At 44.1% G+C, this 15,454-nt stretch overlaps 1 protein-coding gene across 1 annotated transcript in view; it reads left to right on the top strand.

Moving 5' to 3' along the window:
* The first annotated feature begins 5,465 nt into the window (after positions 1–5,465).
* Positions 5,466–15,454, top strand: part of NT5C2 (5'-nucleotidase, cytosolic II) — a 52,984-nt gene continuing 42,995 nt past the window's right edge. The window contains exons 1-2 of the mRNA XM_014959224.1: positions 5,466–5,542; positions 14,157–14,277. Coding sequence (XP_014814710.1) covers positions 14,177–14,277 — 101 coding nt within the window. The 5' untranslated portion in view covers positions 5,466–5,542; positions 14,157–14,176. The remainder of the gene's footprint in view (positions 5,543–14,156; positions 14,278–15,454) is intronic.

Raw genomic sequence — 15,454 nt, 5'->3', positions numbered from 1 at the left:
TTTTCAAGCCACCTTTCTGGATATCACAAAGCAATTCAGTTTCAAGACTATACAAAGACATACGTGTCCTTTGAAGTGACAAGAAAGGGCTGTGAGATTTGGTCCCGAGCATTAAATCATACGATTTCTGACATCCTCTGCAGTATTCACTCACACCTTTTAAGAACAGATACCCATCATAGCAGCATAGTTGTTTCTTTTTCATTGCTTGTGCAGTTCCACTTTCATAATGTTATTCTCTGTGTATGCTTTTAGGTCAGCATGAGAAAAACCTTGATCAGTTGAACATAAATTGGAGGGTGCTCTGAGCACCAGTGAGCTTGAGGCTCACCCTGGAAACTGCTCTTCCAGTTCAGTTCCTGTAGCGTTCCCATCATTGAATGCAAGTGGCTGAGTGAAGCCGGGAAGAGGAATTTAACGTAGAAGCAAGCCAGACTGGTAAATCATCTGTTAGTTCTGCTGTCTGGAAACTGAGGCAGGAGTCAGATTTCATTTTCCGCTTCGTGTTGCAAGCATCAGTCAGTTGGTGCACCCGTGATGGAGGGCAGGTCAGCAAGGCAGTGCCTGGTTTGAGTTTTGCTGTGTTTTGGGGTGCTGCATTTCCACATTGTTGTTGTTCATTAAAAGAAGGAAAGTAAAACGTTGCCCAAAGGGAAGTACAAACACGTGAACAGGTTCCCTCTGAAGGGAGAAGTGGTCAGCAGACCAAAATTCCACCTGTAATCAAAAGCAGGGCTGCAGCTGACAGGGCTGGAATGAGCTCTCCTAGGGAAAAATGATAAAAATGAGCATTTGCTACCTAAAGCTCTGAGGGCTTCAAGTAAGCGGACACAAATCCCCTCTTCTTCGTTCTTCACAATGCTTGCTGTACCTGAAAGCGTCTCTGCTAAGCAAGGACTAGCATACCAGACGGTTTTCTGCTAAGTCCTTTTTAGTTAATAATACAAGTTTAGCCTCTAGAAGGCATTAGCTTGTCTGTACTGTTAACCACTTGGTGACTGCAGACATCCTGAGCAGAACGTGTCTCACACATGTTCTGGTGTTCGTTAGTATCCTCCTTACAGTGGTGTTGACATGGGATGATTTTATAGAGAGTGAGTATGTTAACAAATGTCAGTGCTGGAATCATCAGCAGATGTGGGTGATATTTCATGAGCAAATTTTACACAAATTGGAAAGAGCTTTACTTGCTGTGATCTGAGATGAAATATCCATCCGTATCCTTCAAAAATTTGGGGATTTTTATCACTTCTGATCCAGGGAAATAACATTGTGGCCTCTCTAAGAGTTTGTTAAAAACACGTTTGTAATCTAACCTTTCCTATTTTTTTTTCTTTCACATGATAATAGGCTAGTTAGGCTCTTAACCTCTTTTTTTACGTGTATTGTAACTTCTCTTGCAATATTACACTGGCAGTTTTATGAGCCAAGGCCAAAAAACCCTGCTTGCTAAACTTGAGCAATCAGGAGGGAACGGATGATGAAAAACTAACAATGTTTTACTCATCTACCGCTCATTTTTCTTCACAGACATGTAGCGAGTCGATATTAACAAAGACAGTAATAAAAAGCACTTTCTGTCCTCATAAATCGATGTGTGCTGGTGGGGTCAAGAACAAATATTGGAAACATTAGGACACGTAGAGAACTCTCTTCCCGTGTTGTGACGCTCGGAGCCAGGCTGGAATTTTTTTTTCAATTGCTGTTTTGAAAGCAATTAGAAGGAGGCATTTCTGTGGCTGCACAGGAGGTTTTGTGCTGGCTGGGCGCATGGTCAGCTTTTTTTTCTACCGGCTACAGCAGGTCAGGTAACATGCTGGAAAAAAAGGAGTCCTTCTCAGTGTATCAGGGCTGTCGTACTACTCTGCTTGGGACAGACATTTTTAAAGGTGTCTCGGAACCCAGGGGATTCAAGCTGTTCTCTCATCTGCAGCAGGAGCACAAGACTCTGCAGTTGACCGAGTCTTCAAGTAAACACTGACAAGATACTTGAGGCTGCCTGAAGAGAGAAGTCCCGGCCAGAGGGACTTCACTGTCAGGAACTCTTGGCGCTGATTTTGGCATAATGGGGCCCTGCTGACGATGCCTTCTTAGTTGTTTGTTAATGTTCTCTCACCCTTCAGGCTGATGGGTTTCTTCCAGGTCACAGTTGATGGGAGTAGGTCTGTCACTTCATCCCTGTTCCCTCTGAGCACCCTCTAAGCTGAGACGAGTACAGAGAGAGCACTGTGTGTGTCCTCCTCAGCTCCTGCCAGAGAACAGGCTCCGATGTCAGCAGGACTGATTTAACCTATTAAAAGTGATGGGCTAAAGGGACAGTGGAAAGATGTTTTCCTCAAATGAACTTGGCGGTTTGTGTTTTGCTTGGACGGGGTAGTAAGAAGTTTCCGAAGAAAATAAGTTGATACAGTTGGAAAACAGTATAAAGTAGGCCTTTGGTATCACTCGATAAAGCTGGAACAGTTAGGTTATCAAAGAGAAGCCAGAAACTTAGAGAAAGCTCAAAGTCGTCACAGATGTTCAGTTGTTTTCCTGATGAATTATGTTACATAGGTTCCCTAAGAAATGCTGTATGAATTAGCAGTCTTTTGGAAGAGCAGGGGAATACTGCAGAGAAAGTAAATTTGTAAAATTAATTTACTTGTAGAGTTTCCTGCAGTGGTGCCCTGGTACTACACATCTGTCAAGATTAAATGAGATTTGGGGGCTGATAACACCTACGTGAGGACACTATTGTGCCCTAAGGGCAGCCTTGTAATTTCATTTGTAATCAGGCAGACTATAATTACTATGTTTGCCTCTGATTAAAAAAAGCAGGTCAGAAGAGGAATGAATTGTGCTCTGTGTGTGGAGGGGAACTTGACGCGGTAAGAGCACTTCCAGACACCTACAGAACATGAATGTTCTCTGATTTTTCATCTTTGTGCTTGTTTGGTTGGTAGGTCTGTGTGGCTTCTCATCTGCCAGGAGCTGCTGTGTGGAACTGCTTGCTAAGGAGAGAGCATAGGAAAGGTTTTGGATATGTGCCTTTCTGATCTCCACAACGTGTGATAAGCACATGTCCAACCTCTGGTTTGGGGAGAAAGCAGCATTCTCTGTGGCTCAGGTGAGGGGTACCTGTGGTTAGTGAACAGGGAGGAACATAGAGAAGGAGGGAGTTGTACTTCTGGCCTTCCTGAGCGTTTCAGGAGCGTGAGAGCCAGCCCAGGAGCATTTTGGTGAGCTGAGCCTGGATGGAGAAGACTCTTGCTGTTCTCATGTGAAAGGCTACATCAGCCTCAGGGAAGGTTTCTTGGAAGAGAGACAGGTAACCAACAGGACAAAAGTAGGAAGCTCGTGAAATCTGTAGTAGGCTAGTATTCATGTGGGGCTCTATATGTTAATATAACTGAGAATAAAGATCCTCTTTACTAAATGATCTCTCTTATCTTCACAGTGCCCTTGATCGCTGAAGAGTATCATTATTTTATCTTGTTTGTGTTTTGTGGACAAACAGCAACTGGAAAACTGGCCGAGGTTTGCATGTGAAGTCTGTGGCCTTGCTGGGTATTAAGGCTTTCTCTCCTTTGTCAGGCTTAGTTCCATAATCCTCAGCTCATCCTTCTTCTTTTGGAAAGATGGGTTTATTTGTCAACGATCTGCCTGTTACTGGTGGGTAAGGAACAAGGAGGAGAGGCCGAGTGAGTATATGAACATTTGCTAAGCTTTTTCCTTAAAGAAGGTGGGAGAAGATTGGGAGAAGAGAATGGTGCCGGGGAAGAAAACTCTTAGTAGGAAAAAAAAAAAAAAAAAAAAAGTTCTCACTGGTTTTGACAGAGCAGCTCTCAGAATTACCAGATCATCTTCAGCTGTTGATCTCAGTGTTTATTTTCAGTAACTTTTTTTTTATGAAGGAGGAGCCAGTGTTCCCCAGTTGAAGTATGCCAGCTTCTTTACTCAGCAGCACGTCCCTTGGCAAGTGTTGTGGCCGGAGCCCGAAAAAAAAAAAAAAAAAAAGAGTTCTCACTGGTTTTGACAGAGCAGCTCTCAGAATTACCAGATCATCTTCAGCTGTTGATCTCAGTGTTTATTTTCAGTAACTTTTTTTTTATGAAGGAGGAGCCAGTGTTCCCCAGTTGAAGTATGCCAGCTTCTTTACTCAGCAGCACGTCCCTTGGCAAGTGTTGTGGCCGGAGCCCTGGGACCGGGGCTGACCAGCCAGCTGGCTGTCTGCACCTGGCCTCAGCTGGGACCTCTTTCAGCCAAGGCTGGAGGGACATGTGAAGTCATGTTTCCAGCCTGTGGAGATGCTTCAGATGCTGATTCTGTCACATCTGTTTGTGTAGCCCATAAACACATAGAGAGGGCCCATCCAGTATGGAAGAGGGTTCAAGTGTCTTTAAAAAAATCGTCCTTATTCTTCCTTTTACTTTCAAAGATTACGAAAAAGACAGAATAAGCTCTCAGTATCTTTCCTTTTTCTATAAAATATTAATGAAGCAGGGACCGTGTCTTCAGAGACAAGAGGGTTTTGTTACCGGGAAGCGCAGTCAGTAAGGAAAGCCAATAAAAATGTCCTCCCTCACCTTCAGTGTTTAGAAGATAAAGAGAACTTTTGGCTGTTTGCGTTATCCAGGCTGACCCAGTTGTGTGCTTTCGGAACGACTGCGCTACGCATCGCAGTTGAGCATCTCAAACACTCTGTCGGTTGCCACTGCGCTTCTGGGAAGGCCCATTAAAGTCTGTATTTGCTTCCTGCAACACAGTGGAATCTAATGAAAAGCGTCATTGTTTTGAAACACCCTCATCTGCTGCCAAAAGAGCTACTGTTGTATAATCCTTAATAGCAGGTTAGAGTGGCAGTTATTCCTTGCTTGGAAATTGGTATGTGGAAGGATGGCTTTCTTTCCAGTTCTCTCTGCGGGGATGGCACGTCTCATCTTGTTCAGTCCCTTTGGGAACTGTAACTCATGTGGAGGTGTTCAGCTCTCCTGAGTTGGTAACAGAGCCTCGCACAGGTTTGAGCACCAGGAGTGTTACTTAGAGGTGACAAGCTGAAGGGGACAGCGGAAAGTGGCAATTCTCCTTTGAGAAGAGGGAGCAACACTCTGGCTGCTGAGTAGCCAGGGGTTATATTTGTCAATTCTTGCCAGCGAGTTTATTTGTTACTAAAGATGCTTCAGGTTGTTCTGAGGTAAAAGAACAGAGTTGGAACAGAAAAGTTTATCGTAACTTTCCTTTCTGATTTGCAGAACTGAGTGTGTTCACTTCCATGCTGACATTTCTGCCTTTCGTGCTGTTTCTGTTGACCTGCAGCTCAGCCAGCACGCTGTCGTGTTTCATCTTAGCAATGACGTTAGTATTTGCAGATATCAGTCAAACATTAAATTCCTCTTGTGGTGGACATTTGCATCAAAGCTTACCTCCCAATTCTCAGCTAAAACAAATAACACAGGAACTCTTAAATATTTTCTTTAGGTTACAGCAGAGAGATCAAATTCATTCTTGATTTTACTCTTTCAAGACCCTGTGCAATCAGAGCAGTTGCTTACGGGAAAACAGCGTGAGTAAAATATTTGAATTATCTTACGAGTTTCTTACTGGAATTTAACAGCTGGAAACAAAAAAAAAGCAATGAGAACAACATCTCCTTAGCCAGGTCCATGCTTGCTATTGGCAGGCGCTCAGTTGGCCAGCAGTTTGGGAACCTCTGCAGCAGAGGTTGCTGCAGGCTGCTGAAGACCTTTTCCCAAGGAAGCGAGTTTCCCAGGGCTGTTGGGGTGCACGGTTCATGCTGGTCTTGGCTCAGAAGAGCCTTTCTTTGTCCGTTCACCTTCTCTCCAGGTGAAACCTATCTCTGGAGGTTTCTTTTTGATTTTGTTTGTGCTTTAGTCTCTTATTTGCTGATAATCACAGAATCACAGAATGATACGGGGTTGGAAGGGACCTCTAGAGATCATCTAGTCTAATCCCCTGCCAAAGCAGGGCCACCCAGAGCAGGTTGCACAGGAACGTGTCCTGGTGGGTTTTGAACGTCTCCAGAAATGGAGAGTGAGTCGCCTGAGGCATGATACTCAATTTGAGTGACCCTCTGTGGAGCTCAGGCTGTTTGACTTTTCTGCATTAATTCTTGACTCTGTGAAAAAAGGCTGCTTTAAACATCACCCCCTCCCTTTCATTTAGAGCCCTCTGGTGCTGGAAGAACTACTTTGGAAATGTGTTGTTTCATAATTAACTGTCCTCTCTGTTAATATTTTTTTTGTGTGGATTTATTTAATTTCAGGTCATGTGCTTTTATGCTGTCATTGCTAGACTGAGAGCCCTCCACAGTCACGCTGCTTTCCTTTGCATAAATGCTTCTAGACTATTTTCAAATCACCTGCAGAGTCGCTCTCTGTAAATTGGCAATCTTCCACTCCAGCCTTACTCTCTTTCACAGCTTCATTCCTTCCTCAGTATAATCAGTATCATTCTTGAATGGGGACAGCTGGCTGAAGACAGTTTTCCAGCAGCGCTTGTAGCAGTGACAGAGGGACATGGAGTCCTGCTTGGTAGCCTTCTACATCCAAGGATCTTACTTGACCTGCAGTTGCAGCATTTCTTTGAGAGCTCATGGTCGGTGATTCTTCTTTGTGGTGTAGCTCGTGCTCTTCAGGATCAAGTCGTACATTCCTTATGTATAACCCTCCTTTGTCGAGCTGTGGGACAATATGGGGCACTCTAGACTTAAAGAAGTGGAGAACCAGCATTATCTCTAACAAACCGTTCATGTAAGAAGCAGTATGATGGAAACAACCTAACTACAGTGGTAATTCTCCAGGAAATATTGAAAAGCATGAGCTATATGGAAGCTAGAAAATATGCTAATTAGCTCACTGGAGAATTGGCGGTTCCAGTTCAAGGCAGTAAACTCAGTTGCAGATAAATGAGGAGACTGGATTGTCTCACGGTGCTCAGAGAGGGTCAGATTTGAGGTTTGCTCCTCATAAAGTTGCACTGTGGATTTCATAATTTTCCAAATTCCTTTCTAACCATCCATAAAATTGATGATAATTAAATAATGCTTAAAATTAAAATTTTAAATAACTAGTGCTCCTTGGAGTTCCGGAATAAGTAGAACTCCTTGGATAGAAATGGATGGTCACCCAAAGAAGCTCCAAATTTATCTGTCTGTATTTTTTGGTGTGTCTAATGCATTTGAGTCCTGGATTATTACTGGAGCTCTAGGCACTGTGCAGTGACTCTGTGGGTATGGCTGTCAGTAGAAATAGTCTGATAAAAAAATCCATGTAAAATAGGCAGGGGGTTGTTAAATATATTTTACAAGATATTTGATATATAGCCATTAATATAGCATGTGGTTTTATGACAGAGATAAAATTCAAACTGAAATTAAATCAAATCCTATAATAAGCCACATGAGTAGCATTCTCCTTTCTTATACCTTACCTGTTGAGAAATAACCCTTGAGTTACCATCGTCTGTCAGTCAGACCATAGTCAAATAAATGTGTGACTAGGAAAGCTTTATCAATTTCACTAAAAGCAGGCTCTTGGAAAAGGCAGCTTCATTGATGTCAGCACATCTTGGTGGCCAAGAGAAAGAGCTGCCCCCTTCCTGCTGGAGGACCCAGGGCCAGCATCGGTGATGGCAAGCTTGGAGGTGGGAGGGTTGGTACAATCTATGGGGCAAGGAGCCAGTGGGTCTTTGGATACTGCAAGTGGGATCTCCTGTGAGCTCAATACATGTCTGTGGTTAACCTTAACAGGTTCTTAACAGCAGATCTCTACCTCTTTAATACCCTGTAATGGGCGTACGGAATTATCCTGCTTAAAGCCAACCTCAGGTGTTAATTATCTTGAGCATGCTTTGAAGTGTCTCTTGGAAGTAAATTAATAGTCAAATAAGAATAGCATATTTTGTCCTATCATGCTGCTATCATGAACCTGAAGCATTGCTGTCAGAGGGGCAGCCACCCAGAAGTGGAAGGTTTTCAAGTGAAGAACTTGACTTCAGTCACAAAGTGAAAAAAAAAGTCAGTTTTCTGGTTTAGATCATTTACAAGCTTCACTACTTATATTTGGAAACTGTGGGCTTTCCAGTGTTGCCAGAGATCTCAAGTCACGGACATACTAATTTTCCAAAAGCATCACTAATTGAAAACACCTTTTAGAAACAATTTGCTCTTTGGTATCAAGCAGAAGTGTTGGCAGTAAAACACAAGAGTGGTTTGATTTGTCATCCCAGAGCTGTGGGGGAGAGGAACTGTGTGAAGGAACAATTCTGTGTAAGGCTGCAATTCAGAATAAGACTGGAGCATCGTTGGGTGTCTGTGCAGTCCCTGCAGGTTGGAGCAAATCACAAGCTGCTGCTTCAGGGCATGTGTCACAGGTAGTCCTCAGTCTTCAAGAATTTGTAGATGTGATCTAGATACCTAGTGTAACTGATGGTATGCAACTGATCCATGGCTTGGATGGGAGTACTCTCCGCTGGGTTAAAAACCAGCTGGAGGGCCGGGCCCAGAGAGTGGTGGGGAATGGAATTAAATCCAGTTGGCGGCCAGTCATGAGTGGTGTCCCCCAGGGCTTGGTATTGGGGCTAGTTCTCCTTAACATATTTAGCAATGATCGGGACAAGGGGATTGAGTGCACCCTCAGTGAGTTTGGAGATGACACCAAGTTGGGTGGGAGTGGCTGGAGGGTAGAAAGGCTTTGCAGAGGGATCTGGACAGGCTGGATGGATGGGGTGAGGCCAGTGGGATGAGGTTCAACAAGGCCAAGTTCCAGGTCCTGCCCTTGGGTGACACCAACCCCCTGCAGCTCCAGGCTGGGGGCAGAGTGGCTGGAGCTGCCTGGCAGAAAAGGACCTGGGGGTGTTGGTCGACTGTTGGCTGAACAGGAGCCAGCAGTGTGCCCAGGTGGCCAAGAAGGCCACCAGCATCCATACCAGTCTAGGTGTTATTCCTACTGTGCAATTAAACGAGAACAGGTGTATGAAGGCATGCTTGTATTTATGCAGCTGGCAATGTTAAGCATGAAATTACATTTCATATAATTTTTAGCTGACCTCTCAGTGTCTGCCAGCTGATGCTAAGTATTGAAATATGAAGTCGTGTTGAAGTATTCTGTGCAAGGAAGATGCAACGTATCTCACCAGGAATTTAAACTGGTTTTTAGCACAGAGACTGAGTAATTAACACTTCTGCATTTGATTCTCGCTTGCTCTGTGTTACTACGCTCAGTCCTGGCCACTTTGTGCAGTCCATCCCAGGATGTCAGAGGGTACGATGCTAACCTGAGTGAGTTAGCTGCTCCAAGCATCCAGCCTAAACTAGATGCAAGCTATTTCTGCCCTTGGTGGAGGGAGAGAGACGCTCCTGGAAAGTGAGTCACTCCCTTTTCTTAACATCCTTACATGGACAGTCCTCTCAGCTGCAGAAGAAAACTGCTTTTCCCCTCCCTGGTTGTGAGACCATGCCATGACCTGGACCACAAATTTGATTCACGTTTTGAACAAACCAACCCCAATCCTGCTTCCCATCCTCCATCCCTTTCTCAGGGTTTTAACATGGTTCATTCCTCATCTTGCTGAGACCCCACGAAGCCACCTTCAATGGAGCAGCGTTGCAGGAGGGAGCCAGGAGCCACTCTGGGCTTGGCAGGGGCACCACGAGATCTGCCTGTACATCCACAGCCTCTGACTAAATGCAAAGCTTCTAAGTATCTAATGTTAGGTGTGATGATTTTACTCCCTGTTTGCTTTCTACTGTGCACATACGTGTGTGGGTCGTACTGACAAGGTATTAAGGATTCTTGAAGCAGAAGGTGTGAGAAGAGGCAGATGTTGTGCATGGCAAATTAGCGTGAGTACGCTACAACGTGGGGATTGGTTATTGATGCTTTTAATTCCTGCCATATAAGTTCTCAGAGAATATCCTGGAAAAAGTGGGATTGTCACTGCTATTTTGTTCCTCCCTGCATTTCAGTGTGTGTGCCTCTGATTTGGCATTGCATCGTCAGAGTGTTAAAACAACTCAGAAAAAAATATAGGCAGTGCATTTTACCTGAACACATCAAGTATTATCAGGTTCAGAAACTTCTGACTATTTGTCAAAAAAAGAAAAAGAATAGTAAAACTTGAAGGGGAATGCTTCTGGACATGTTATTTTATATGTATGAGTACTTGAAAAAAATACACTATGGATAATACTTGAAATCAGCCCAAACCTGACAAAAGAAGCAAATAGACTTATTTCAAAATATGTGCTAAAAATCTCATGTACTTTTGGACGGAATCATATGTGCTGCATAGTAGTTCTGTATCAAAGCTTTGAAGCTGAGATTTTAAATACTTTTTCAAAATTAACCCTGTAGCATAAATGCTATCAGATGCTTAATTAAGACTGTGCTAGTAAGGAGCATGTTTGCAATAAATTATGGGGAGTTGTTCTGACATGCTTTATCTATGTAAAGATTTCTATTTTTATGTGAAGCTATTTACAGATTATTGATTTCAAAAATAGATCTGTAACTAAAGAAAGATGCATCGTATTTCAGTTGCTCGGAGTTGAGAATCTTGCTGGCTGGCTGCCTGCTCTCTTAGATGTTTATTCCAGGGGGTTACAAGTGCATGGAGTGATTCAGCCCTTCTTATTTTTCTCTCTCTATTTGGAAGAAGGAATTTGTATTCAGAGATCAAGTCCCATATCTCTTACCCATGCAGGTAGGCTGATTTTCACACCTTTAAAGCATCAGAACAATTTCATTGAGCTCCCTGAGACTTTTTTGTGTAAGACTTTTGGGTGGGGAACATCCATCCTCATATCTACATCCATCACAATGTCTTTTGTCAGTGGTTACTGTTTTATTTCAGAGCAGTAAGCTCTTGTCCCAGTGCCAGTGGATCTTGCTAAGCTCTAAGGGTGCCTTTAAGTTCACGTAATACAAAACTCCAGCATAAGATTTTCTGTTTTATGCCGTGTGAACATTGAAAGAAAGATTTTAATAAATAAATCCAGGCAAAGCCTGAAGGTAGAGGTAGAGTTGCTCTTTTATTAGAGCAACTGATAGAGTTTGAAAACTTAGACAAGCTTGTGTGCCCAAGAGCTTGTCTATTTTTTCCAGCCATACCAGTTGGTCTAATAAAAGATATTGCCTCTGTCTACAAACCTTGTCCTGCCTATGAACTCTCTTCATCACAGCTACAGCAAAATACTGCTGGAATGTTAAAATAATTCAGGCCTTTCTTGCTTAATTATGGAGACTCAGATTTTTGTGGTTTCCTCAGGTCTCAGCTTTTTGAATCCCAGCACAACAAAACGATGCAGACTGGTTTCTCCTACTTTGGGGGAGAATTTATCCCATAGCAGCTCAAACTGCTTTGCTGATTCCTCATTTTAGAAAGGATGTCATTAAAGGTAACCTGCTAAAGTTCTTCTGCCATCTGGATGTTAGGATATTTTGTAGGATACTGTTGGTGAGCAATCAGATGTCTGGCTGTTGAGGGCAGTCCTGTCCTGTGCCAGCAGCTCTGGTGTGGTGTGCTGGTGATGGGAAGCAGATGAAGTGGGACGAAGAGGCTGGCAGAACAGAAAGTCTCTGGCTTTGGCTGTGGGTGTAAATCTTCGACTCTTGCTATGTGTCTGGCTGGGGAAGCAGAATAGTGTGGCCCTTCTAAATGGCAGGAAGCTTGGGTTTGGACTTGTTTCAGCTGGAAAACTTGGGCCCAGACCTGTCTAAGAGTCGTAAGAGCAGCCACGCAACAGTATTTTCAGAGCTATTTAACTTGCCTTTTAGAGGCCTTAAATGTATATGTCTTTTGGATCTGAATCAGTATCTCTAGGTTAATAGCTTCAAAATAGCTCCAGGTAAGACCAAGGTGGTGATGATCCGGGCCATCTTGAAATATCCATGGGGCAGATGATATTCCACCCTCCAGGGACACAAGCCCTTTCTGTAGTTTGCAGTCTTGGGGTGGTACCAGATCCCTCACTTTGCTGCGTGTCCCTGGCTGCTGACCTGGGCTCTGTCCCTCTGGCGTGGGCCCCGTTCCTCTCCCGAGGACCCTCTCCTCCATCAGGACTGTTGGAGCCCTTCGGAGCGTTCCTGCAGGCGGTGCCCTCCCTTTGAAGTGGAAGGCATTGATGCTTGCGGGCTGTTCGGTTCTGTGCCCTGTGCTGCTTTCCATCTGCCTTTGGGCATGGCTTAAATAGCTGGTAATTACTTCTAAGCCCTTGGTGGCTGGAGCCTGGGCTATTTTAGAAGCTGCTTCTCCCTGCATGCCCTGTTGTGGAAGTTGCGGCTGGCTGGAATGGCCCCTCGCCCTCTCGCTGCGGTGACCTCCTCTCCCGGCTGTGTTGCAGGGAATTTTGGGGGGGAGAAGAGCTCTCAGCTCTGGCATGCGGTCCCTTGGGCTGCCTGCCAGGGCCTAAATTTGGTGACCTTTAGGATGTAGGAGAAGATGCATTTGTAAACCTTGGTTATAGTAACTGGGAGACAAGCGGAGAATGCTGGGGGAGGGAGGAACATATTTTTTACAGACAAGCTGTTTGCCGTCTGTTTGAGTTTTATGACCAGCAACTAGTAGGTAAATAAACTAACAAGTGGTGTGATGATTGCAACTGTTGCTCTTTAATCAAATTAAACTAAAAAATTACACAGATTTCCTCTAGGAGAGCGAGCGTGCGTGTGACCGCCGAAAGCGCCATGACTTCTAACGCTGGCTTGGACGCTCGCTCTACTCTCTGCTGAAATCATCTAGTTTCTCTTCTGTAAATTGAGGGCAGTCATATATATTTTAAAGGTGTCTAGAAATGGTTGCTGTATCATTACCCATGTAGCTTGCGGGTGGTTTTGTTTCCTTTAAGGAAGAGCAAACAAGCTGAGCCCTGTTGTCCAGCAGTTGTGTGGGTTACACAAGAACGGTCTCATCTTATACCTAATTTGTTATAACCGTGGGATGCATCTCCCACCCCTTCCTTCACACCAGCCCTAATGATAGCTTTGTGGCAGGTTGAGCTGGGTTCAGCCTGCTGACCAGTGGTGAACTACCCAGGTTTTGCTTGGTTTTGGTCAGTTTGTTTTGATGGGCGAGGACTTGGAATGGTGAGCTGAACCAACCCACCATGGGGCTGCTTCATCATCAAAGGAATTTCTTCATTTTGAGGGTGGTAGAGCCCTGGAAGAAGCTGCCCAGAGGAGTGGTGGAGTCTCCATCTCTGGAGATATTCAAAACCCGCCTGGACACGTTCCTGTGCAACCTGCTCTGGGTGGACCTGCTCTGGCAGGGGGTTGGACTAGATGATCTCCAGAGGTCCCTTCCAACCCCAGATCATTCTGTGATCCCACATGATGCCAGGGACACAGCAGGACATGTGTTTGGTTGGAGGAGGTGGAAGCATGATTGCCCCAATGTGCTAATAACACACTTGGGCAAGGGTACCCCTGTTTCCTCACTGCAGGGCCTTCCTGATGAGAAGAACTGTCTGTTGGTTTGGTTTTGACAACCAGTACTTGTGAAGGGGTGCAGATGTTGGTGAAGATCTGCTGGTGAATATTTGCCTTGCTAGCGTTACAGGTTTGCAGTGTGTTCTCGCTCTGTCTGAGTGTGACTGACCTGCAGAGGACGAAAGATCATCTTTCTGCTTCCCTTCCAGTTGTTTCTGCTAATTTAGCATCAGTTTGAAGCTTTGTCCCTGCTCAGAGATCAAATGAGAAACAAAGCCAGGGACAAGGCTCTTTATTTTCGCTGTGTGGTAAAAGTGGCAAGGTCAGTCCCACTGGGGTTGGTTTGTAGGGTTTGTCCTGCCTAATTTATCTAACGTATAAAGGGTAGGGTTTCTATCCCTTATAGCTAATGCATGTTAGTAACTCTAAGGTGAAAAATACCCCTTTTCAGGACTGAAAACTGTTCCGAAATGCGTTTTCACCACAATGGATAGGAATGTCTTTACAGTTCCAGCCTTATGGACAAGCCTTCCAGCTCTCCGTTTTGACTCTCTATCTCACGAGACCTCTCAGAGCAAAGCATCTTGCTTGACCTGCAAACTCAGATCTTTCCAGCGGGTACTTTGCAAAACTTCCTGAGTGGCGTTGCATCTCTTCATACCAGGAAACAGATTACTTTCTGGTGAAACAAACCTTGAACTTAAGCAAGCTTTTCTCTTCTGCCTTTTTCAGAAATAAATAAGCATTTGAAGATGACAACCTCATGGAGCGACCGACTCCAGAATGCAGCAGATCTCCCTGCAAACATGGATGGGCATGCTCTGAAAAAGTACCGCCGGGAAGCCTATCACCGGTAAGTCATTTGTGTAACCCCACAGCTGAGGTGTTGAGACAGAGGAACCGAGCATAAACCCACGTTTCTGGTTTTTTGCTTGTTGGTTAAACGGAAAGATCAATCTCACCTTCCTTGCAGAAGTGTTAGTAGGAGAGAACTTAGAAGATAGCACAGTATTGACCTGCAGGAATTTACAAACAGTGGAGTTGAGATACATGTACTAGAGCGAGTGAGGGTCTGCCTTCTTAATGCAGTTGAAAGATTAAGCAAAGTTAGATTTTGGGATAGAAGCTTTTAAATCAAGGAATTCTCCATGGCAGAAGTGTTACAGTAATTATTGCAGTGTGCACTGGCAGAGCATAGCCATAGACACTGGAATACACGACTATGAATAAGCAGGAAATCAAATGGGAGCAGAAATTAAGTGTTTGAGAATTCTATTTAGTATGGTTAACTGTGTACACCGCAGCAGCGCGGAGAAGCACTAGACAAGATCTCAGCCTCCTTGTCCGTGGTAGGTGTGCCTAAAACCATCTTTGCTGTAAAACAATTACAGTCTAAATAAACAAGACAGAGCACAGAATAAAAGAAATGCTATTATTCTCATTTTACAGTTTGGGAATTGTACTACAGACACTACCTTGTTTTCACAAGATCACACTGAAAGTTTGGTTGAGCCAAGAATTTAGCCCCCAGCTCCCAAGGTTCCAGGCACAGACCATAAAAGATGGATGCAATCTGTATCCTTATCAGATGTCTGGACTTTTGCAGAGTTAAAAGCAATAGCATCTAGTAATTGTCAGTTTTCTGTTTGTGGGAGGTGTATTTTCAAAGTTTAGCTTTTTTAATTTGAGAAGTAATGCAGTGTGATGAGCAGAGTATATTCAGCAGGAGTTGGGGAGATGGATGTCTGATCTAGAAACAGAAAAAGAAGTCAAGTTTCCCAACCTCGTGCTTAAGCACCGTGTTGCATTTGTGATTCATGTACGGTGGTATTTCTGAGGAAGTGTTTTGGAAGTGTTAGATGTATTTTGATTCTCCAAATGGAATCTAATTACAGAAAAACGCCTTAGCATCATATGATAGATCAGGTTGTGCAAGTTCCAACATCTAAGGCTAAGTAATGGCTCCTGTGATGCGTTTCTGAAGCTTTCCAATTTCCAGTGAATGTGTTTGGGCACATGTCTTAAGTGGT

This window comes from Calidris pugnax, unplaced genomic scaffold (genome assembly GCF_001431845.1).
Source record: "Calidris pugnax isolate Ruff unplaced genomic scaffold, ASM143184v1 scaffold4, whole genome shotgun sequence".
NCBI lineage: Eukaryota > Metazoa > Chordata > Aves > Charadriiformes > Scolopacidae > Calidris > Calidris pugnax.
This window is presented reverse-complemented; position numbering and strand designations above follow the sequence as displayed.